The sequence below is a fragment of the Mchenga conophoros genome, linkage group LG6 (assembly GCF_057382185.1).
Source record: "Mchenga conophoros isolate Kocher_MC1m ecotype Shallow Benthic linkage group LG6, M_conophoros_male_GT1.1, whole genome shotgun sequence".
Taxonomy (NCBI): Eukaryota; Metazoa; Chordata; class Actinopteri; order Cichliformes; family Cichlidae; genus Mchenga; species Mchenga conophoros.
This window is the reverse complement of record NC_140531.1, coordinates 4,908,973-4,934,436: the sequence shown is the minus strand read 5'-3', so window position 1 is coordinate 4,934,436 and position 25,464 is coordinate 4,908,973. Positions and strand designations below refer to the sequence as shown.

General features: G+C 41.4%; 1 protein-coding gene across 1 annotated transcript; it reads left to right on the top strand.

The window, feature by feature from the left end:
- Nucleotides 1–1,238: 1,238 nt before the first annotated feature.
- On the top strand, nt 1,239–25,458 carry LOC146571930 (ral GTPase-activating protein subunit beta-like). Its single transcript, XM_085275925.1, has 33 exons — nt 1,239–1,369; nt 2,152–2,328; nt 2,896–3,098; nt 3,563–3,729; nt 3,833–4,007; nt 4,637–4,768; nt 4,842–4,987; nt 5,193–5,243; nt 6,078–6,122; nt 13,778–13,825; nt 14,442–14,593; nt 14,672–14,837; nt 14,972–15,101; nt 15,187–15,354; nt 15,721–15,835; nt 15,928–16,060; nt 16,193–16,254; nt 16,339–16,429; nt 16,520–16,641; nt 18,061–18,243; nt 18,364–18,512; nt 20,134–20,303; nt 21,084–21,187; nt 21,394–21,549; nt 21,883–22,068; nt 22,453–22,611; nt 22,845–22,962; nt 23,046–23,168; nt 23,665–23,744; nt 23,846–23,924; nt 24,268–24,322; nt 24,407–24,546; nt 24,621–25,458. Exons 2-33 carry the CDS (start codon nt 2,173–2,175, stop codon nt 24,791–24,793), a joined length of 4,137 nt encoding a protein of 1,378 aa, XP_085132051.1. The 5' UTR covers nt 1,239–1,369; nt 2,152–2,172; the 3' UTR covers nt 24,794–25,458.
- The last annotated feature ends 6 nt before the right edge of the window (nt 25,459–25,464 follow it).

Below are 25,464 nucleotides of genomic sequence, written 5' to 3'. Positions count from 1 at the left end.
CAGGAAAAAAGGACAACTGCTGCCTAAGCGAAAACCCTCAGTGATCCCTTATGTCTCATAAGTATCAGAACATTCTCTCTCTGCGGCTTTTAAACCCCAAAACACGCTGCGCCAAAAATGTATCCACTCCAAAGATCGGGTCCCTCCACACAAATAGAGTTATATATTGTACACCGTTAAGTGCCTGGTGAATTGCTGTGACTTTATACCTCTATTATATAACTGTACAATAGCAACCAGCATTCCTACCCCTTACTCAAAGTGCAATACAAGCAATCACATCACACTTTATACTGCACTGATCCTACTCCTTACACTGTACCTGTAGATTTTTTTTAAATATTTTGTTTGTTTCATTGTTCTGGTAACAATGACAATAAAGATCTATATTACCTTATTTATACATCGGTGAAACTAAACAACCTCTGGCGAAGCCAGTGGCACAAAACAGAAGAGCTAACATCAGGCCAGGACTCCACAATCTATTTACACCTACAGGCCAGTGGACACTCTTTCAACGTCATAATTGAAAGAGGAGGAGGCCATTAATGTGAAAAGGGAAAGACCATCTCTAAATCGAGGAGGGGGCTTAAGGGTACATCTGTCACCATCTTACAATGCTGTGATTGCAGCCATTCCCCAACTCTCTGTGAATGATACTCGTGGTCTTTGATCAGTGGTTGTTAATCAGTGGCTGTTGATCAATGGTCATGACAGTTAATGTTCAAGCAACTGACCTCACATTCAGTAGCGCTAGTTTCAGTCATTGTGAAAAGGTGCTGTTTATAAGGTTGGGGAAACCTGCAGTCAGCTGAGACTGAAGAAGTCACTTGGATGAGTGACTAAATGTCTCTCCCACTGAAAACGCTACGACCAGATGAACAGAATCAACTTTTTGGAATTTCCTTACCTGGATGATTGAGCATCAAGATGTTCTTAGGGAACATTTTGAGCAACCAACTACTGCTGAGAGCAGCATCTGAATGAATAGCAGTAGATAATTACTGGTTTGGACTCTAACACATGGAGCTTTTTCAGTAAAACAAACAGAGTCATTACATGACACCAACCTATCAGGAAGGTCCTACATGTTGATACTAAATCCATCTGTTTAATGTAAGCTAAAAACTGTCTCTGCACACCGTGCTTTGCTGCAGTCTGGCAATAACAGCTCAAGAGGTACACCTCTAGTTAAACCGGTTCTGACTGAAATGTCACATTTCCTAACTGACCCTGAAGGCAGCAGCAGAAGGTGACTTGAAGCTTAAAGTTTTGCCTTAGAGTAACTGATTTGATTTCACTGTTGGTGTCAGCAGGTGGTAGCGAAGAATTTCACTTGCAAACCATTCAGCTGGACTCACCTGTGCAGGTATGATACTTCAGTTTCATGTGGAATCTGCTGTTAGAAATGTTGAACTGTCTTGTAATCAGTATTTCATTTCTCTGGAAGTATATTTACTGCAGTACTATTTCAATACAAGCTGGACTTATTTATTTACTTAACTTTATTTATTTACTTTTATTTAAACACCCTGATCTTAGTGATCAAATGTCTTGCAACAGCACATCTTATTCTTCAATTTACTTTGTGTCCTTCACTTTCTTTTATTATCTGCTTTTCTCTCTCCATCTAACCACTGTCTATTCTTCTTAAGAGAAGGACTGTATATGGACACTGTGAAGAGATATTTTCAAATTAGATGAACTCAAAATAACAAACAACCACTTTATCCTGTATCAGTTGAATTTATAGATTGTATAACAAATTGTATTGTACGGTAAGACATTAACCTCAGATTACATTAGCGTAATTGTACCTTATAATAGTTTAGATAATTTTATCCGTGAGCTGAACACTTTCAGGCTCACATGTTAGAGATTCATGTTGCAATTCAGTTGTCAGTGTAAATGTGTTAAACTGACAACAAGGCATCAAAGATGAAAGATTTTCCAACTTCATGTGAACTTTAGAAAGACTGCAGAATAAACATGTACACAAAATGCAAAAAGGGAAGATTGCAGCTGCTGATATCTGTTTACCTGTTCTCACATCTGACAGTTTTAATGTAGCTGCAGCTACACTTTAACTGCCATGCCAAGGGCCTGTTAAGCAGTTCACACGATAAGAAACTCTGCGTGTCTGTTATGCAGTTGAGCTCTGAATTTCCAACCATGGACCAATCACTGTCTGGTGGGCGGGGTCAAGTGAGCGTGCTCAGCTGTTTCCCGCCTTCTGTAGGCAGAGATATTGCTGTTGCTGTGGTGAAACCCCTGGGAGCTGGCCTTGGAAACCCTGGCACCCGTAGCTTGCTATGCACAGACAAACAGGTGAGTGTGACCTCTAACTAAAGCCAAACACACAGTGGGGGTAGACAACACAGCAGGAAGTGAAGAATGACTTGAAGCCCAGACCAGTTTACTGCAAAGCAAGTTGGATACAGTCAGACCCTGTTACCAAGAATGTAGAGGGGCTGTGTAAAATATTAATAAACAGAGAATGTAGCCTTTTACCAATCATTAAAACCTAGATACAAAGGCCTCCTTTGTTGTATTTTTTTGTTTAATAATTCACCAAATATTTTCAGTGGATGACAGGTCTGGACTTCTTTTTCTGTTTGGCATGTAAATTTTCCTTGAAACATAAGTCGTATCTATGACAGTATATGTAACTTCCAAACCTCTGTACAGCTCTCTTAGCTTTACTGGAGTACTCATGAGGTGACTGTTATTGTGATTTAACCCACATAAATAAAACTGAATGTAACAAGTTTATTTACTTGTGCAGGTAACACAAACCACATCATAAAAATACAAAAGAAACATCTGAATCTTAATCTCAATCCTAATCACTGAGGACAGAAACATAATAATAATAATGATAATCTGAATATGCAGGTAAAGTGGACAATGGAGGTCTTGTGTTATGGCCTCACTCTCCCACTAGAAGGAGATACCGTCAAACTCTGCGTGGACATCTACACTGATTGGCTAATGGCCCTGGTTTCCCCAAGAGACTCCACTCCTCCACCAATCAGCAGAGACCCCAACCTGTATGTCCAGAAGATCCTCCGACACCTGTTCAATCTGTTCTTGCCCAGGTAGACAATCTTTCCTAGACCTGATTACCCTGATTTACTGATCCCATACAGGGATCCACTAAGGAACCATTGACCTTTAAGGACCTTGTTAGTTTTGAATACCTGATGTTTTTAGATGCTACTCAGCCCTTCTTTGAGTCCAGTTAAGCCATATATTATATTCATGTGGTTATAACAACATGTTATACGTGTTAACAGTTATCAATACTTATTTTACTGGCTGATGAATATCGGTCAGGTCAGATTGATATAGTTGATGTTTCTTCTACCTTATGTTGCACAAAGCTGTTCTATTTAGTGACACCTACCAGACCAAAACCAGTTGAGACAGTGATTATTAAAGATAAAATTCTTCTATTAATCATATCCAACGACTAGCCATTAGTGTGGTGTCATGCAGATCAATGTGGTTGTACTTGTTACTGTTTTTTTCTGAACTCTTCTCTTCTTGACTCTCCACTCAGGTCTGACCAGGTAAATCTGGTCTACCTGTCTCTCTATCAGCAGGTTCTGTGTGCTGTCCAAGTACTGGCTAAAGAGAGTACCATGATGAGTAGAGACACCTGGGAGACTCTGTTGCACTTCTTGCTTCGCATCAACCATGCCATGCTGTCTCCAGCAACTGCTGCAGGTGATAGTTATCCTAACCCCCTGTATCTTTATTTGTCTCTCCTGTCCATTTCTCCTGTCTGCGTCTCACCGGTCTTTCTTCACCTGTCCTTGTATTTCTATAGGTGGTGTATCAGACATGTTGATGGCAGTGCTCCTTGAAGTGTGGCTGCTGTCTTGCTCTCGATGTTTTCCATCTCGCTCACTATGGCAGACATGCAGACAGATGTTGAGCAGCTGGAGACATCAGCCTGCAGTTGTGGAACAGTGGTGCAGAGTTGTTGCAGCCTTAACTTCCAGGTTCAGAAACATCACAAACTGTGACTGAGTTCTGTCCAGCAGCAGCCACAAAATACTCATGGGGAGATGTTTTTATTGTTGTTGTTGGGGAACTATATTGTATTGTTTGTTTGTTGGATTATTGGTGCTATGTTGTTACTATCTACTAGATAGATAGATAGATAGATAGATAGATAGATAGATAGATAGATAGATAGATAGATAGATAGATAGATAGATAGATAGATAGATAGATATGAATATAAAATATAAATATAAGCATAAATATAGCATATATATACATATTTAAATACAGAATATATAAATAAGCAATGAAATATACTCATTAATGAGATGTAGCAGCCAAATGTCTTTTGCACATTATTGCGACTGTTGTGAGTCTATTGCGCGTGATTAGTTCTTGTTTAGTGTTTAGCTTGTGCAAACACTAAAGTTTAGTTGTCCCCGCCTTCCTTTGTCCTCCCGTTTCCCCTCCCCCTTCCCTCTAGCGAGGAGTTAAATAGTTTGATGGCATGTGGGACAAAGGAGTTTTTATGTCTGTTGGTCCTAGACTTGGGGAGAAGCAACCCGTCACTGAGCAGACTCCTATGGTTTTTTTGTCCGTAATTGCATTGCTGTAATGTGCTCAGGTTGCTGCAGCTGACTTTTGGGCCATCATTCCCTCACTTTAAAGTCCCAGAAGAAGATGCTGCCCTGATCCCCGAGGACATGGATGATAAGCGAATCCCCCAGACCTGGTTCAGGTTCCTGCACTTATTTAGGTAACAATTGCTTCAGAAACATGGTCAGATGTTTTTAACTTGGCATGTGACATGTCTTTTCATTGACCCCCAGTAATCCGGTGGAGCTTAGTCGCACAGCAGCTGTTGTTCCATCTCAAGTTTCACAGGGGGAGGTGTTGAGAAGAGGTGACAGTCAGCTACCAAACATCTTCTTTAAAGCCATGAGTGGAGTCGGTATCCTTGTCGACGCCTTCCTGGGTACGCTGACCTTTACACATTAACCTCTTTGTATAGGCATCTCCCTGGTGGCACTATCTGGTGCCAAGTTTTTACATTAACTGATTTCTCTTGTCATTAATCACAAAATAGAGATAAATTCTAAAAATACCAAAATGAAATTATAGTTGAGACTTAACCATGATAACCAAACATTGAGGAATTCATTGTAAGTTTTTTTTTATAGGTGTGACTGTGGAAAGTAAAGAAACAATAGAACAACTCCTTCCAAACACTGGTATACACACAATACACTCCGTGAACTCATACAAACCCATCACACCCATGCATTCTACTTTACATGCATGACACATTACAAATTCAGTTACATCGTAAATATTTGTGCAATCTCTGATTTTGTACTACTACCAAATCAAAAAATCTAGATGTGATTGAAGTACAGCTTTAATTTAAGGAGTTTTGCATGAACTCTGCATGAATTGCAGCCATTTTATAAACAGTGCACCATGTTCATAGGGTCAAAAGACGTTGGGCTAACTAGATCCCCATCTGATCAGTTTTACAGCATTTTGCAGAATCAGTGCACAGAGTATAGCTTCAGAGACTTCAGAGTTCATTCTTCTTCTCATATCACCAGTCACATCATCATAAACACTAGTGGTTTTATTTTGTCAGTCTGACTGTTCCTCCTTCACTTGTATTAATTAAGTTCCAGTAAAAACATAGCAAATGCAAGTGAAACACTTGAAGTGACGTCTAGATCTTTTATCTTAATTTTTCATGCAACAACAAGACTGGCCTTGAAACTGTTTATGAAACTGTTTTTCAGTCAGCATTAGAGGCTCTTAAAATCTGGGCCTGTGGATAAAAATGGCTGTAACGCCTGAATAGACAATAAAATATTTCTTTTAAACCCCTTGAATTAAAGATAAAAGTCTGCACTTTAATCACACCTTGATTGTTTAACTTAAACTCCACTGTAGGGATGAAGAGCGCCGAAATGAAATACAGTCATTCAGCTTTAATGCACAGCCCTTAACAAAAATATTACATCACTTTTAGGAAGCATTTTTATTCATAGTTTTCTGGCTTTGTTTGTGTGTTTTTTCAGGAATGACAACAAAACTGCACTTCAGAGACCGGCTGCCTTCTTTTGGTAACCCAAACTGATCAGATTAAACCAGTCAGTTAACTAATTAAATTAGACCTAGAGTCATTTGAGAGAACCAAACAAGATTAGCAACAACTAGCAAGGTAATTTTAGGTTTACCAGTGAGTTTCGGTGTTGTTCAGTGGTTATTCACCTCTTACTGGGATACACTGTCATGGTAACCTATGCTGCATAGCTGCATGCTATGCTCCTAGCTTGTTATGTTCAACATATGAAATCATATGTTGAACATAACTACTACATACTATTCCCAGCATTTGCTGATCCAGGTGGCCTACCACTTCATAGCTGAGCTGCTGTTGTTCTCAGTGTCTTCCATTTGGTTATAATACAACTAACAGTCTAACAGGACATTTCACAACTGAACATGTTGCACAGGTGACATCCTATCATAGTAGAACGCTGTAATTCACTGAGCTCATGAGAGAGACCTATTCTTTCACAAATGTTTGTAGAAGCACCTAGATCTTTTTTTGATATTTAAACATCTGTGGCCATCGAAGTAATATGAACACCTAAATCCAATTATTTTTATTTGGACGTGTGAGTGAATACAAATGTAATGTTTAATCCCTGCTTATTTCCTGCTGACAGCGATCTTAGAGTAATTGCACTGTTCCATAATACTTAATATAGTGATATCAAATGTGTACTTGTTTTTATAGTTTTGTTGGGGTCACTACTCAAGAAAAGTAACACTACTGGTTACATTACTTGTGTGTTATTTCATAAAATTGAAATAATTACCTATGACATAATTATTAGGAGTCTGTCTTTCAGTATTTACATATGATCACAAAGCCAACAACGCAAAGCGTTGTTCAAAACCAATCCAAGCAGATCTTAAAGTGATCGCCAGAGTGATTCTACCGTAGAAATATGACCATCAAGCAAACTTGATGGCTCGTCATTGCCTTGGTTATTTGTCAGGGTCAGACTTAGGGATGGGTACCGGTGTCCGGTGCCATGATGGCACCGGTTCTGACATAAACGGTAGTAACCAGACCGAAAAGCAGCGCACATTTCGGTGCTTTTTTTTCCTGAGCTGTGATACACTTCTAGCCAATCATTTTACGTTTCCGAGGATAGTAGGCGGGGCCAGGTACGTACGTTCTGTTAGAGCAGAGCTACAGATTAAAAATGTCCAAGGCGAAGCGGTCAAAAGTCTGGCTGTACTTCACAGCAAAATATGCAAACTCAGCAGCAACAAGTGCTTTAAGCTGATACTGTGATACTGTCAAAGGAGGTAACACCAAGAATCCGATTAAACAGCTGGCGACGCATAGCGTTTTTTTTTAAAAGCCGAGAAATGCGCCGTATTTGATAGCTTGCTGCGAGACCTCACACCGTGCACGTCGGGTGGGTTGCCAGTTATCGGACCCGGAGCAACATCCCCCAAAAACCCGAAGAGGAGAGTCCTGGCCCCTAGCCCTGCCAGTGTAGCAGAAATGATGAGGATGATGATGCAGCAGCAGCCGTTCTTCTCTGCGTGAGTAGCTAATTTACGTTGAGTAGGCTAACCACGTTATTACATTAATGCATGTAAGGTGAACTAGCAAACATCATCATAGCTACATGCGGCTGTCTTCTTGTTTGATGGCAGGTACTCCCTTCACCCTGGACAAAAAGGCTAAAATGACCAAAGAAAAAGTGGAAAACAGTTAAACATGAGAGGTTTAGGACAAAGTTTGTGTTTTTTTCCATTGTTTAAGCACTGCTTCCAGCCAAGAGTGATGCCATATATGCCCCATAGCTGCAGAAAAGGCTAACATTGTTATCTTTTTACAAAAAAAACCCAGCTGAACATGAGAGGTTTTTGGACAAAGTTTGTGTTCTCCATTCTTTAAGCACCGGTTCGAGCACCGTTTAAGCACCGGCACCGTTTCAAAAGTACCGATTTGGCACCGGTATCGGATAAAACCTAAACGATACCCATCCCTAGTCAGACTGATGGGCTGCGGTCAGCCTAACCAGCTTTATCATTGCCCTGGATTCTTTGTGTTAGCCTTGCAGATGCTTACAGAGTGGCAATTCTGTTAGAACTATAATGTATAACTTTGATTGCTCTTTTGTCTTTTAGATTAGATTAGATAAAACTTTATTAATCCCTCGGGTGGGTTCCTCCAGGAAATTCGGTTTCCAATAGCACAGCACCGACAGAAGTTACAGAATGTGAGCAGAAATATACCATATATATAAATACAGAGTATACACAAGGGATAAATAGAATAAATAGGAATAAGAATACAAGGGATTTGCACATTTCAAGTATTGTGAGTCTATTGCTCCGTTGGATATTAAGTATTGTACAGTGAAAAGGCACTACAGCTGTTCCCTCCTCCTTTGTCCTCCTGTTTCCCCTCCCTCTCCCCTCCAGAGAGGAGTTAAACAGTCTGATGGCGTGTGGAACAAGGAGTTTTTTAAGTCTGTTGGTCTTTGGGAGAAGCAACCTGTCACTGAACAGGCTCCTCTGGTTGTTTATGGCCGTGTGCAGAGGATGCCCAGCATTGTCCATAATGTCCAGCAGTTTCTTTAGTGTCCTTTTCTCTGCCACTGTCACCAGAGTGTCCAGCTTCATGCCGACCACAGAGCCAGCCTTCCTGATCAGTTCTTCCAGCCTGGATGAGTCCCTCTTTGCTGTGCTGCTCCCCCAGCACACCACAGCATAGAAAAGTACTCCAGCAACCACTGACTGGTAAAACATCCTCAGGAGCTTCCTGCAGATGTTAAAAGACCTCAGCCTCCTGAGGAAGTACAGTCGGCACTGAGTTGCATGACCAGTCCAGTTTGTTGTCCACCCACAGCCCGAGGTACTTGTATGTGTTGACCACCTCCACCTCCTCCCCCTCTATCTGAACTGGCAGTGGACCTGCTCTGGACCTCCCGAAGTCCACAACCAGTTCCTTGGTCTTTGAGGTGTTGAGTTGCATGTGGTTTGTGTGACTCCATGCGACAAAGTTCCTCACCAGACTTCTGTACTCCTCTTCCTGATCATCCCAGATACACCCCATGATGGCTGTGTCATCTGCAAACTTCTGAATATGGCATAATTCAGAATTGTAGCAGAAATCAGAGGTGTACAGGGTGAAGAGAAGAGGGGACAGCACAGTTCCCTGTGGTGCTCCTGTGCTGCTGACCACAGTGTCAGACGTGATGTCCTTCAGCCTGACGTACTGTGGTCTGTCGGTGAGGTAGTTTAAGATCCAAGTGACCAGGCAGGAGTCCACCTGCATCCTGTTTAGTTTTTCCTGAAGCAGACAGGGCCGGATGGTATTAAAGGCACTTGAAAAGTCAAGAAACAGGATCCTGACCGTGCTTTTTCCCTTGTCCAGGTGTGAGTGGGCTCTGTGTAGGAGGTACAGGATGGCATCCTCCACTTCAACATCTGCCTTACTATTTTGTGTAATAGTAAAGTCTATATCTCCATATCTCCACTGTAGACCGCTCTTTGTTCTACTTAGACTTAGTTCCTCCTGTGACGGATGGCGCATTGGGCCACAAGGGCTCGCCAATGAGTTTGGTTTGCAGCCACATCTTCAGCCTCATCCCATGAAAGATCGACCGCTTTCAGGCCCTCAATGAATGACCGTCTCCACGTCTGTTTTGGTCGTCCGCAGCTCCATGACAGGTCTTCATGACATGGCTATCTTCGGTAATCATTTTGGATGTTGGCGAAGAACGTGATGGCGAAACGAAATCGTTGCTCCAATGCCACGTCTGCTAGCTGTTGTGAGGCAGTGCGCTGAAGGACCTCCTCGTTGGTAACATGATCTCGATATGAAATTTTGAGAATCTGTCGGAGGCCGTGCTGTTGGAAAACATTCAGTCGTCGGGTAATCGTTGCCGTCGACTTCCATGTTTCATTCGCATAGATAGCCATTGGTATGAGTATCGTATTGAACAAATGGACTTTGGATGATATCGAGATGGCGGTCGATCTCCAAACTGGATTCAAGTTGCGCATGGCCGATGCTGCCTTTTCAAGCCGACAGGCGACGTCCTTGTCTGAGCCACTGTTCGGTGTTATCACACTGCCCAGAAAAGTGAACTGATTGACTTCATCAAGCAGGTGGTGGCCAACGAGTACCGGAGTATTTGCTCTGGCCTAACCGAGCCGCATGACTTTGCTTTTTGCAGCGCTGATCTGCAAGCCAATCTTTGACGCTTCATTTTCCAGCATGGTGGTCAAATCACAAATGGAGCGTTGAGTAGATCTGAGCAGCAAAATGTCGTCCGCGAAATCAAGATCTGCAATTTGTCGTCCGTCGTGTCCTTGGACTCCATGCTCCCTGTCCCGCAGGGTATGCCGCAAGATGAAATCCACAGCCAGTACAAACAGAAACGGCGATATAACCAAGCCTTGTCGGACTCCCGTCTTGATCTCGAACGAGTCCGAAATCCCACTATCTGTATGGACACAGCAGCTTGACTCGTGGTAGATGTTTCTCAGGAGGCTAACGAACATCTCCGGTATGCCGTAGGACCGGCAATTCTCCAGATCGTTTCTTGATGCACGCTGTCGAACGCTTTTGTAAAGTCTATGAAATTGATTGACAGTCGTTGCTGTAGCTCGGCACTTTGATCGATTATTGTCCGTAGCACAAAAATCTGCTCTGAACAGGATCGTCCATTCCGGAACCCGGCTTGTTCTTTCCGCAGCAGCTGATCGACTGTCAAACAAAGACGTCAGAGTAGGGCTGCTCAATTAATCGAATTTTAATCACGATTACGATCTGGGCTTTCAACGATCATTAAAAATGACTGAGCCGATTATTAGCCCCTCCCTCATGCTTTACTCTCGCGCTGCTCCATGTGGCAAATCAAGCGCACTGCTCTGCATTTCGAACACGCGTCACAACAATTAAGAGGACCCGAGGGAAGCTCGGAAAGCTAAGCAGAAGTTATTTGGAGAGGAGAGTGACTGCCGTTGGTTGAAAAGAAAGGTAAAGAAAAAAAACTTCAGTGGTGTGGAAACATTATGGCTTCGCGGAGTCAGATGTGGATCAAGTAGACACAGTGTGTAAACTTTGCTATGGTGTCGTAGCTGCACCACAGAGCAACACTGCAAAGTTCACATTTTTCATTTATTTCTTATATTGCAAACATTTGCACTGTTATCAGTATTTGCACACTATTTTATATTATTTTTTAAAGTCATTATTCAATACATTGTTATTCTTAACCCTTTAAAGCCGGTCAGAGCCGCATGCTCGTTTTGTATAACTATTTTTAAATCCCTGTAGAACCTGAACCGCTAAGCTAGCACAATAAATTTTTTTCCATATGAAACCAGAGGAGTTACATCTTATGCCATCAGCTTGTCCTAGGTCACGGTTTCCTTCCACATATAGCTTTGCAAAAATTGCATAAAAAGAGCTTGCAGGAACAAAAACATAATATTCCAGAAACACGCTTTGCCGATCCGATCAGCTGTTCATAACACTTCCCACATTGAAAAAGACGTCAACGCGAACTATCGCAAGTGACGTCATTTTCGCGGAAAATGTAGTTTTTTTACTTGTAGGCCTTAGAACTCGAATTGCACTGCTGGAAATAGTTTATTTTGATGCACATGCACATTCTTTGCAAATTTGCATCATAGGATTGTTTTTTGTTTTTCCTGCAGTATATAAAAATTGCTGTATCTCCAAAAATAAAACTATGAAGACACTCAAAATAAATTTCCTGTGGTGGGAAACTATTTTTTGCAACTTTTTTGTATTTAAAGTTTTGAGGGATAAACCTCTTAAATTTCTCCAAGTAGAAATATATGTAAAAAAACAAAACAAAAACGATTTTCAATTTTTTTTTGTAGTTTATTGCACTTTTTTGCAATTAATGTAGTTACTATGGACTTAATACATACACATTTTAAAAATATGGGCTATAACAGTTGTATTGATGTATAGCAACGTGAAATGCTCCCACAAATGGCACTACAGCATGTAAAAAAAAATAATATAAGCTCTGGCGGACGAAATAAATATCGTCAAATAATCGTGATCTCAATTTCAGTGAAAATAATCGTGATTATCATTTTTGCCATAATCGAGCAGCCCTACGTCAGAGTAGCACTGTCAGTGTCCTGGGTCTGAGCGCACCAGGGTCCCTAAGCAATTATGGACATGTGTACTTTTGGTGTGCTGTCCCTCATTCTCCCTTCTTGCAGGTATATGTGTGTGTGTGTGTGTGTGTGTGTGTGTGTGTGTGTGTGTGTGTGTGTGTGTGTGTGTGTGTGTGTGTGTGTGGATGCTGGAGTTTCTGAGGCACCTTCAGGCCTGGTGGGTGTGGCCCTGCCAGGTGGTTGGCCACACCTGGAGACCATCACACAGCTGATCAAGCCTCGTCGGAGGAGCTACTTAAGAGTGCGATGGAGCTCCCTCCGACACTGGATCCTTGCGTGACTTCACGAGAAGCGTGGAGACAAGAGGGCAGCAAGCACGGGGTGCTCAGACACTGAGGAGCGGAGACAAGGAACACTAGCACTGGGAAGAGGACATGACACGGGAGTCGGGAATGCACTGAGGAATTATTGTTATTTTTCCATTCACTGTAAATAAACGCACTGCTTATAACAGATCTCCATGCCTGGGTCCTCCTTCCTCACATCCCCACGGTTGGCCAGCGTCAACCGTGACAAGCACGGAGCACAGAACCTTTCCTGGAACAGAAAGGAGAGTTATCCCACGCCAGTTGTTACAATTAGCAAGATCACCCTTCTTCGGCAGTTTCACGATGACATCCTTCCTCCAATCTTTCAGAACTGTCTCCCAGCAGTGATTGAGCAGGGCCATAAGTTGTTCGACTATAAGGTCACCGCCATTTTTCAACCGAAATCTCGTCCAACCCCGGGACCCGGCCAGCCTTCATTGACTGAATCATGGCTTTTGTCTCCGCAACAGTAATTGGATAAACGTTAACTGGAAGGTTATCCAGGGGGCAGAAGGCGTCTATGGGTATCATCAACATGGGCGCCAGTTGATTCAGGATTTCCTCGAAATGTTGGACCCATCGTCGGTCTTGTTCCTCCGCCGTTGTTAAGAGGCGGCCGTCCTTGCTCTTGACTGGTACTCCTTTGCCACTTGGAGCACCGCTCAGTTCCTGGTGGACTCGATAAAGCGTTTTGGTATCGTTTTTGTTCTACAGACAAACTGAAATCAGCTGAATGTAGCACAGGTGCCCATGAATGACAAAGCATGTATGTTTGATGTTTTTATTTTCTTTCTGTGAGCTGGTCATGGAAATAAATGAAGAACCTTTTGTAATGCAAGTAACAAGATAATTGTAATTCTCTTGATATTGTAATTGATCATTGTAATTACTGAATAATGGCAGTGACATGTTACATTACTGTGTTACTTAAAAATGCAATGTGATTACAGTAATGTGTTACTTTGTAACGCATCATACCCAACTCTGGTCCATGCTTAATTTCACTTAATTTAGTTTAGCACCATGAAGTACAACCCGACCCAAACCTTTATTAGATCAACAATGTATAAATATTCTAGAGATTTTATCATTATTATTATTATTATTGTTTTATTGTTTATTTATGTATGTTTTGTTAGGCCAAATTGGCATCAATGCTTTGGTTTAACTATTTCAGCTTGGTAATTCTTTTTCTTTTTTCCTTCTAGGTATTTCTGTGACCAAAAGCCCGTTCAGAGACCGTCTGCCCTCCTATGGTAAGCTCCACAGATAACCACTGACTTCAGTTCAGTTCAGTTTCACTGTAGAGTGACAGATCAGGGTGATGGTTTGCACTTAGAAAATATGTTGATGGGGTGGGGGTTTGCTCCAATTATTGGGTTATTACCATTCTCAGCCTTCTGGAGGAAGTTTATTCGATGGTGCTGAAATGAGGCACTGACCAGATTTTGCTCTGGGCACGAAACAGTGGAGCAGATTTTCACCATTGCAGGACTTCTGGAAGGATCATTGCTGCGCCCACGACCCAACTTTGGATAAGCACAAGATAATAACAGGATGAATGGATATTACTTGGAAAACAAGCTAAAAAGCTTGTGGCCATCAGGCTTCCTGAAATATTACATATTACATATAAAGACATATTCTTTTCTCTCCTCAACAGTGCTACCACTTGATGGGCTGCTATTGTCTTCCTTAAAGTCTTTGTCAAATTGAATTAGTCTATTTTGTTCACAAGTGAAACTCTGACCTTTCCAAATCCCCACTTACAACTCTGATACACCAATGAGAGAAGATTAAAGCCACTTGCACACTTTTTTTTCTTTTTGTAAATATCAGCGAAATGGTGCTGCTATTCCTTTTTTTTCTCAGGTATCTCCCGGCCTCGTTCTGGCAGTGCACCACCCACTCCAGTGAATGTACTGAGCATGCCAAGCTCCCCTTCCTCAACCAGTTCCTCCCCTCCATACAACAGACAAGTGACAGCAGCAAATTTTTCCAAGACAACCACCAAGACTCCCACGGTACCACAGTACTTCTTTTTCATTTGTCATGTAGCACTTCTTGATCTCTTTAACTTATTGCTTGTTCCTTTCTTTCAGATTCCATCATGCCATTGGAAATCTTTCTCCCAGCTTCCTTCCTTCTCCTCCCTGTTTTGTTCATCTCTCAGACCCTCTCCCTCACCCCTCAGGTGTAATGTGGACCACCTTCTACATCTGTTTGGTTGCTGGCTGTTTGATGCTGCACTAATCAGCAGAGACTCTGGTTTGTCTCTGCAGTATTGTTTACGCAAAACACATACTACACGTACACATAGTAGGCACAGTACAGTAGTTCTTGTATTCCTTGTGTACTCTTGCTGTGCTTCCATATCTTACTTACTGAACTGTCTTCTCTAGCTGGGCAGGGTGATGTTGCTGTGATGTCAAATGGATGGGCGGCAGGTCGAGCTGAGGCTTGTGGGACACTTTGCAGGATCTTCAGCTGCAGGAAGACGGCAGAGGAAATTCTGTCTGTCTACCTGTCCAGGTACCTGTCTGTTCACCTGTTCAGAGCTATCCACCCATCTTTGAGCAGTGTAATGATTATGGTTCTCCATCTCTTATTCTGCAAGGTTCTACCTGGTTTTGGTACAGGGTCTTCAAGTGTCAGAGAAGGCCAGTTCCCCTGTTCCGGCCTCCATTCTGCTGAACTCCACCTCTCTGTTCTGCTGTGACCTAAGAGGAGTCAACATACTGCTACCTCCCTTTATCTCAGCTCTGGAAAATGTGCTGCTTGACAGGTGCAAGTACTGCAAATACTGTAATTGTTCAATGAGAAAAGTTTATTTGAGGTTTTTTTAAATAGCAGAATAAAGCTGACATTAGTAATGTTAGACGTTAACTCAGCCAGACAGAATGAAACGGAGGAAGAATGGGTTGTAAAGCATCTTTCAGCCCAGAACAACTTAAAATTGGAATTGGCAATTGGTAAAATTCATCTATGGAATTTGGCAAGTTGATTGGAGGCTGAGTCATGAGCTCATGGATGCTGATAGATGCTATTACCTACCAGGATTTCGGGCTGTTGGATTTTGTTGTTCACCTGAATCTCAACGACGGTAAATATTACTAAACTAAAGGCTTCTCTCATACTCTCTCTCACTCAGAGAGCTACTGAAGTTTAAGAATTTTGTCACTCCGGTGGATTTAAGGCGAGCCTCCATCCTAGTCCTGCTTTCCCTGCTGCCCATCCCTATGCACTTTGGATCAGTCCAGTTAGAGGTAACTTATCATGCACTTGCTTAAAAACGTACCCTTGCCTGAGCAGAGCTGAGCCGGATCACTGTAGCAGTAGTGTTCACTTTGCTGCTTAGGAGTTACAGGATAGGAAGTTAAGCGCTGATGCTGCAACAAGTACCCTCCTGTTGCTGAAGCCACGCCTTATCAGTGTCCTGATTGGAGCTCTGCAGACAGAGGCAGACACCTGTAACATACAGCTCCTCCTGGGTTAGTTACTGATTCTTTTCCAATTATTGGTCCTGGGGTCAGTTTTTGAGCCAGTTAACAGAAGTTCATATCTGAGTGTTTGATGTGAAAGATTTTTCCATTGTAATCACTTCTGATCTGGTGTTTGTATAGCGGCCATGTTGAATCTGATTCAGGATTCAGCTGTGTTAGAGCCCGCAGGACGAACTCAGCAAGTGAGTTTACTGATATTTAGGGATATGTACTTACATTTGCCTTCATTTTATGAGACAAAAACAGTTTTTTGCTTTTGCTTTCAGGAAACTGAGCCCCTGCTTACTGGGACCAGTAAACTCAAACAGGCTTTGGGAGCAAGTCAGACCAGTTCAAACCGATGGACCAGAGGATCGAGTAATTACAAATCAGTTCAGTTAAATTTGTTTTATATTATCAATCCCTCATATCTGAAGAATCTAACTGCAGTAATGTGCGTCCAATCAGATGCAGTGGCAGTTTTGTGGGTTCAATCTCTACGTTTGCTCACTCAGCGTCTGACGTCTCAGTGGAGGAATGATTCAGCAGTTTGTCTGTCTGCCCTGGAAGTACTGGGAGGATTGGCCAAGGTGGAGACACACACACACACACACACACACACACACACACACACACACACACACACACACACTCAGCGAGATCAAGAAAACCTTACTTTTTTTTGACAATTTTATTTTAAATTTTCAAAATATAAAACAAAAACAAACGCAGAACAAACAAAGACAACCACAGACAGGCTCAGATGCATACAGAAAAAACACTTAATGCAAACAAACTTGCACTTCACAATACAAGAAGAATACAACAAGCTGAAGTTGATGAGCGTTTACAGAGTTTAGCCCAATCTGGCTCTTGCAAAGTGTTCCAAAAAGGGGTTCCATCTGTATTATGGACATCGTGTCTGTTACCCACAACTGAAAGGAAGGAGGAGTGGGGGACTTCCATTCCCTCAGGATTAATCTCTTGGCAACAATCAAACCTAGTTCCAGTGGCCCCTGCACTTTAACCGGGAGTAGCTCTGACGTTGGAGAACATCCAAAAATTACGAGTTCAGGTTCAGGCTGTAGAGGTTTCATATATGCCTTGGAGTACCAGTCAAATATTTTAAACCAAAACTCTGTTAATGAGGGACAAGACCAAAAGTAATGGAACAATGTACCTTCTGCCCGTCTACACCTGTTACACATTGGGGAGATAGAAGGAGAAATCTTGTGCAGTCTGACCTTAGAATAGTGTAACCGGTGGAGGATTTTAAATTGAATTAATTGGTGTCGGCTGTTTATGGAGAAGGAATGGATTTTAGACAGACACTTACTCCACATAGAGTCAGGCACATTCATCCCCAATTCTTTTTCCCAAGCCTGCCTGATCCCAACGGTATGCACTACAATAGAGTCACCAAGTAACTGTACAATTTTTGTGATAAGCTGTCTGGAATCAGGTTGGCTCTTGAGTATTTCGTAGATCCCGTGCTCCGACGGTAGAGTTGCAAAATCTTTAAACTTGGATTGGATGTAATGACTGACCTGCAGATATCTATAAAAGTGTGAATGTGGCAGATTATATTTCCCTTTTAGTTGACCAAATGAAGAAAATGTATCATCAATATACATATCCTTAATAGACACTAAACCCTTTTCTCTCCAGTCATGATAAGTCTTATCTTGCCAAGGGGGCATAAAATCATGATTAAAACATATTGGTGTCTGTACAGATGTGTCTGGCAGTTCCAAAAAACTTCTAATCTGATTCAAGATTCTAATGGTTTGTTTTAATACAAAACCCAGACATTTATAAAAGTCTAATTTTTCAAACTTGGTAAATAACATAGCCAACAAGAAAACCTTACATTTAAATCAATGTTATTTATACTGAACCAAATTATTACAGGCATCCTTGACATGTGAAGCTCTTGATCTCTCAAAATTATACAGGGAAACTTAGTATTGGCAGTCTTCCACTATGATCCTGTACCTATCCCCCTGCAGGTGGAAGTGCGAGTGGAGGAGTCAGAGAGGATGCGAGTAGTCAGTTCAGTCTGCACCTACATTGTTTTTCAGTGCAGTCGTCCTCCTCCTCTTCACTCCAGAGATCTGCACTCCATCATTGTTGCTGCCTTCCAGTGTCTCAATGTCTGGTTAACGCAACATCCCACACTGCTTGGCCATAAGGTAACTGACCAGACCAACTAATCACTATGTATCAATGAGATATCTAACTGCCAGATGACTGACCAGCAGGTGAACATCCATGCGCTTTATTTAGTGTGTGTTTTATTTGACTTTATTCAGGAGTGTTTGTTGGAGGTCCTGGAGATCGTGGAACTCGGGATTTCAGGCAGTAAGTCTAGACAGGAACAAAAAGTGAGATGTAAAGAGGAGAAAGACCAAAACCCAGCCTCTCTGAGGGTGAAGGAGGCAGCTGAGGCCACACTTAGCTGGTGAGCATCACAGTAACAATAACATTAAGATTGTAGAGATTATAGAAACCAATCGTTTTGCATATAAGATCTGACTTAGTTTATATCATGCATTTTGGTTGCTTCTTAACAAGCAACAGGAACAAAAACAGAATTTTGACATGAATTGCTTCGAGGATTTATGTCATTTCAAAAATGTGTTACTGTTCATCAAAGGTGTGGTATATGTGGTATAAGACTGTCAAAAGCAGTTATTGTTTAAACATTTCATCGTAGAAAGCTTTCTGATCCTGGCTATACTTTCAGTCTGAGTGAATCTCCTTTTATTGCTCTTCACACACATGACACAGATGCAATGGAGACAAATGAGTCAAATAATGTTCATGAAGCTGGCAACAATGCATTATTTTACTACAAGTTCAGTCATATTGAGTTCAATTCAGTTTTATTTATATAGCCTGATCCATGCTTGGTTGTGCCATGGTATTAGTGTTAGTATTAGGGGGTTAGGGGTAGGGTGTAGGGTGCTGTATTGAACAACTGATCACGGAAATGTGGCCAAACTTGGTCTTGCAAAACTATGAAATGTGCTAATTAATCCTTTTTTAAAAATCATTTGTACAGATTATTTCGGTACAAAAAGGAGGGGGGGGGGGGGGGGTGTTTCTTTGTTTTTTTTGTTTTTTTACAGATCTCACATTCTATTTTTTATTGCAATGTGGGACTTTACAGTACTGCCTCTTTTTTTTTTTTGTTTTTTGTATTTCAAATCGGCCATGCTAAGAGATTTAATTAGTGCATTGGTCCAAACTTTTTGGCTTTTAACCTTAAATGTTTTAAGATATTCATGTTAAAACATTGTCTCCCAAAAAGTAGGTGAATGGGCCTCTTTAAAAATAAAAAAATATCAAGAGAAGTATTTTAATATGTGAAGCTAAAATTTCACAGAAATCACAGAAAGAGGTGATTTGATTTGAGATGAAATGACACAGAAAGAAAGAGCATTGTCATCTTTACAGCCTTTTAGTCATCAGGGTTTGTAGTCAAATTAAAGTTACTGCAAACTATCAAAAGAAAAGCCCTGTGTAACTATAGTGAAATATCTCAAAACCACTGTACTTTGCTGTTGGTTTCCTCTAATTCCTTTGTGCACCAGTGCTCTATACAATCAATTAAATACTATTTATATAGCACCAAATCAGAACAACAGTTTCCTCAAGGTTCTTTACATTGTAATGTCAAGACCCTACCCACAGAGTCCTGACCTTAACACAACAGAACACCTTTTGGACGAATTGGAGGAGAAACTACAAGCCAAGCTTGTCAATTAACAGTGTCTTACCTCGCAAATGTGCATCTGGAAAAATGGTCAAAAATTCCCATAAACACACTTCTAAACCTTATGGAAAACTTTCCAGACGAAGCAAAGGGTGTGCCGACATGGCATGTCACTCAGGTTCACATGCGTGTGAAGGCAGATGAGCAAAAACCTTTGGCAACATAGCGTACAACTGCTGACCTGCTCCATGGTAAACATACTGAATGGATGAGCTGTAGCTTGGTTTGTTGCCACCAAACATCCTATCCAACTATCAGACTGGGGCATCTCTAGCTTTAAGGATGTGGTCTGTATTTGTCTCAGTGTTATGCAGGTTTCAGAGGCATTCCCTTTCGTCAGTGGTATCCTCAATGAGGATGTTCTGGTTCGTTCTTCCTGTCAGAGTGACAGCAGTCTTGAGAAGTTCAGATATTTTGTGGTGGAAAGCTCCATGATCCTAGCCTTTTTGGAGCAAACACTGGGACGTGAACAGGGTGAGTCCTGATACAACTAATTGTGAAACTGATAAAAAGGAATCTGGGATGTGTACACAAAAGAATAGAAGCTAATGTTTTTCTATTTACATTATTAAGGAAAACTGTACAGGAAATAAATATATTGCACAGCAACAATAGCAGCAGAAAACCAGTGTACATGCATCATTCCAGACATGAAACTGAACTGCCCTAAAGATACAGTCATGGAACAGAAAGATGGAGATCCTGTTACCTACTCCCCACTGACTGCAGTCTGTTGATGAGGGTGTAAGTGGCTGTGGGAGATGGTCGTTTTGAATGCTGAGCTGACAAACAACATTCTGGTACCTGTCTCAAAATGTTGTTGCAGCCTGCTGCCTTCTTTATTTTCATTCTCCTCAGGTTTTTACAGCCACGGTGAGATTTACTACTTTCTCATCAAAGTGAAGGATGGCTTTTATTACAGGGGTGCTCATTAAGAATGTTCATTAAGAAGGTGTTGTTGTCACACAGCCTTATAATCTGTTACTGCCTGAATCCCCTGCCACATGTGTCAGGTATTGCTAGAGTCACAGTAGAAACCTTTAATCTTTCCAGCATTCACAGGCTTATCACATCACATACTCACACTGATCCTGGCACAACAGGAACGCAGGCAGTACTCGACACATACTGTAATATTTAATAGATATTTTAGATTTCAGCTTCTACTGTTCCATATAAAACTAATCTTTGGGAGGTTCAAAGTTGCCCGTTGATAGTTTCGATTGTGTTTTTGCTTTTCAATGGTGAATGCAGCACAGTATCCATCACTCATCATGGTGACCAGGGGAGCGTCAGGACGCCACACCTGGAGTCTAGAGCTTTGTCCAAAGCCTCACGAGGGACAAGCTGACACACAGGTGGCCACTTCCAAGCTGATGCAGTATGATTCAGTATATGTTGTGCATTCCTTCAGAGGACTTTATCATAGCTTACAATAGATTATACAAAAGATGTGCGCAACCACTTAGATGTCTTCCATTAGTTTGTGAAGTCATATTTTGTAGTACTTTTTTCAGGTTAGGTCAGTCATTTCTTCTCTCTCTTACCTGATGATTGTTTTCAGGAACCCCTGATACCAGAACAGCACAGCATGGCCCAGGAAGATGCCAGGATACAAACTGTTATCAAACAGCAGCTGCTTTCTGAAAGTTTTGATACAGTTCCATCAGTTAAAGCAGATCATAGTATTCCAGCTCTGCATGAGACCATTACTGAGGAGGTAAGAACCAAGTTGGATGAAACCCAGTATATTAGTATATGCTCCTTTAAAACGAATTATCAGTTATAGATGACTGTTTATGACTCGGGCAGCTCCTCAGTAATTAATTTTTTCTCTCCTTAAAACTTGGTATGTTCTTCTAAACACGCTGATTGAATGGTTACTTTATATGATGATGCAGTCATATAGAGACTGAGAAAATCTGGACTGATGATTGTGGTTGTTAGGTATAGTTAAGCCAATTACTGAAACTATTTCCTGAGTACATTGAACTGGTTAGGTGTGACAGTTGTAATTACAGTGTAATTCCAGGTGTAACCTTTTACTGGCCAGGTGCAGCAGCAACTAGAACATCTGCGAACAGCTTTAAAGAGACAGCAGCAAGTCGAGGCTCGACCACAAGCGAGCAGTCGTTCGGCTGTCCCGATGACCTGTAAACCTCCTCCACCTGTCACCCATTTCCAGGCGGCAAGACTGTTCCTGTCCCACTTGGGCCTGCTGACACCTGAGAGTGTAAAGGTAAAGAGGTGCTCATAGGCGGTCGCCTGGTTGTTGGGGTCTTCACTGCCTTACTGTGGGCCTTTACCTTACAATATAAAGCGTCTTGAGGCAACTGTTGTTGCAATTTGGCACTATATAAATAAAATGTAACTTAAGTAAAATTACTTTTGAGCCTCTGACGATATGATGTATAAAAATGGCTGTAATTGCTAAACAGTTGATGTAATACTTTTGACTTAAAGCTGAATGTCTGCACTTCAATACCATGTTAATTGTTTGATTTAAAATCAGGTGGTGGTATACAGAAGCATAATTGGCAAAATGTCGTCACTGTCCAAACACTTATGTACCTGATTGTATTTACAAGTGTAAGTGTGCTTATCTGTGTGTCTCTCCCTGTAGGATCCAGGTATCAGTGGTGTTCCAGCTCCGCTTGTGGTGCTCGACTCATCTCTTCCTGGTTTCTTTGACAGCCTGAGAAATTTGGACCAGCAGCCATCAAGAATCTACGATTCCACCTTTATCTTCTACATGGGAGCAGGACAGAGGACAGAGGCTGAGGCAACCTAAATAGAGTTTTAAATGAGCAGCTGACAGTGTTCAACATTTGTTTCAATTAAATATATTTTGTATATAGTTTTAGATCGGTTAAAGTTGTTTTCTTCTCTTTCAGTGTCATTTTGTGTGGACAATGACACACTGTCAGATCTAGATACAATTATTTGCGAATTGTTGTAATGTTTTTTGAAAATGTTGCTCTTGTTGTGTTAATTTTATTATCTGTTTGTGTATAGATCCTGAAGAATGTGGAGTCGGCCTGCAATGTCCATTCACACTTCCTTGACTTCCTGTCATCTCTTGGTTGGCCGGTGGAGGTGGGACAGGTGGGCAGGGTCAGCACTAGCAGATCCGGTATGTGTTGCTGATTGGGCCATTCACAGAACACTCTTAAGGCTTTTCTTGCTGATGCAGATTGGTTATTTTCTTTCTACCAGAATTTTCTTCTGTGCTGGGTGACAGCGGAGGGAGTGTGTTTGACGGGAAGCGGTTCATCCTGATGTTCACAGACTGTCTGACAGAGCTCACCTTCATTGTCCCATCACTGCTACACAGTCATGGTAACACATAATGTACATTAGTGAAACACTTAATCCAAACTTCTGACCCAGAGGGTTTGTGTGGTGTGTGACTTGAGGAAGCATGTTAGTGTTTGAGATGCAAGTTTTATGTCTTCATTTTGGTTTTTGGTTTTTTGTATTCAAATCAACACTCCTGTAATTAAGCAAAGTTGTTAAAAATAAGATGATTCAAAGAACATGAAACACTGAAACATGGCTAAACCTGATGTGATCTGGTTGGGAACAAGAAAGAGCTTCACCTATGACTCGCCCAATCTTCAAATCTGAGTGTCAATAAAACAGAAAATCACTCATAAGTGAAACTTTTGAATTAATATTTACATTAAATATTGAATATTTCTGCTAAAACATAATAGTGTGAAATCTAACATTTACTATGATTTTAAGAATGCATGTCACCATATAAGGTTGTGAGTAATTTCTAAATTTTGTATGAATACATTTTATTTGACCCATTTTGTTTTCTTTGAACTAGATGGCTCGTCAAAGAGTTCAGAGGTGTTGTTCCCACCTGCTGAGTCACCACTCAACCTACCACGTCACTCTAAATCCAATGTATGGACTTTCAAAATAAAAGACTTTTTTTCCTTGTTCCTCTCATTTGTATCTTACGTACTCGTTTCTTACTTGTCTCTTGATCTTTCATGTCTGTGCAGAGTTATCCAGCAATGATGCCATGTAACAGCCCTGAATGCAACTTGATGATAGTCTGGGTCGAACGGTTCGAGGACATTGGTAACTATGATTCATTTTTCTGAAAACAGAAGTTCATGCTTGCTCTGTGCAAATTTAAAGTCCATGGTGACATTACAGATCACATAGACAAAGAGACTACCAGTGAGAGATGTCTTAAATTCAGAAGAGTTTGCTGAAGAGACTGAGACACATAGAGTGATCAACACACTCAGGCCAGCTCAAAGACAAAGTGTTATACTACTCACACAGTTCAATACATGTTTAAACACAGGCTCTGGAATCTTAATGGCCTGGCCTGTGGCAGATTAACTATTAATGTAGGTGATCTGGATCTAATCTGTCTATGCCGTGAATGGAGGATAAATGTGTTTTTGTGTTTCAGAGAATTTCCCTGTGTCTGGTCTCCTGTCACATACCAGGTCACAAACAGAGATGAGGTAAAACTCTCATTCATTCTCACGCTTTAAGACTATGAAAAATCTTAAAATGTGCAAACACACTTTTGTCCATCAATCTGTTAGTATATCCACAATCCAGCTGATTTTTATACATCCTCTGAAAACTGGACTCTACCGAATCCATGTCAGTGAAAACACCACCAGCAAGTTTGGTTTGGTAGTCCCATTGGTCAGCGGGAGTGTGGTCAGCCAGAGGTCACTGGGTATGTGTCTCCTTGTCTTCATGTCTGCATCTGTGACTGCCTTTTTTCCTGTCTGACCGTCTCGCTGTCTCCAGGTTTTTTGGTTAGGGAGATGGTGATAAACTGGTGCCACCGAAGATTGTTAGAAAGTGACTCTACTCCACCACCTCACATTAGAAGAAAGCACATGATCAATGACATCACTCTTCGCTACCGCAGCCGCCACTCTGAACCTGCCTTTTACTCTTCCCTTTTCTATGAACCCTAATCTGCTAGCCCTGCAATTGTGTGTGTGTGTGTGTGTGTGTGTGTGTGTGTGTGTGTGTGTGTGTGTGTGTGTGTGTGTGAGAGAGAGAGAGCGAGAGAGAGAGAGAGAGTATGAAAGGGTTGTTAAGTTAGCCAATCAGACAAAAAAGGTTCTGTTTCAGCCTCCAGCTAAAGACTAGACTAAACATTGAAATTAAAGATAATATATACAGATATTGTATGTTTTTTTGTTTTAAAAAGGAAAGCAAAAACCTGTGTACTTTAAGAGTCTTATGTTCATCCCATCAGCCAACTAATTGGTCCTCTGTTGAATTACATTGACCATTTTATAGCAAAATACCTTTACAATGCAAACTACAGAGCATATGCAATGACACATCTATGTTTGTTTTTGTTTTTGGGGGGGGGGTTAATATAACTGATTAAACTCATTGACTGATGCAATCATTTTTGGTCAATTGCTGATCCATGACCAGTCGGTAAGCAGTAAGCCGGTGTGTCCTGGGTCTACACCAGGCCCTCCTCCAAGCAAGACATGCTTTGTTTGTTTATGAGAAGCAAACTAGTTTTCCGGGTCATGTGAAGGTTAGTAAGACTCAATTTACATTCCAGCTTTCTGGTCTGAGGCATGTGTTTTTGTGATACACCAGAGTGTCAAAGTAATCTGATTTC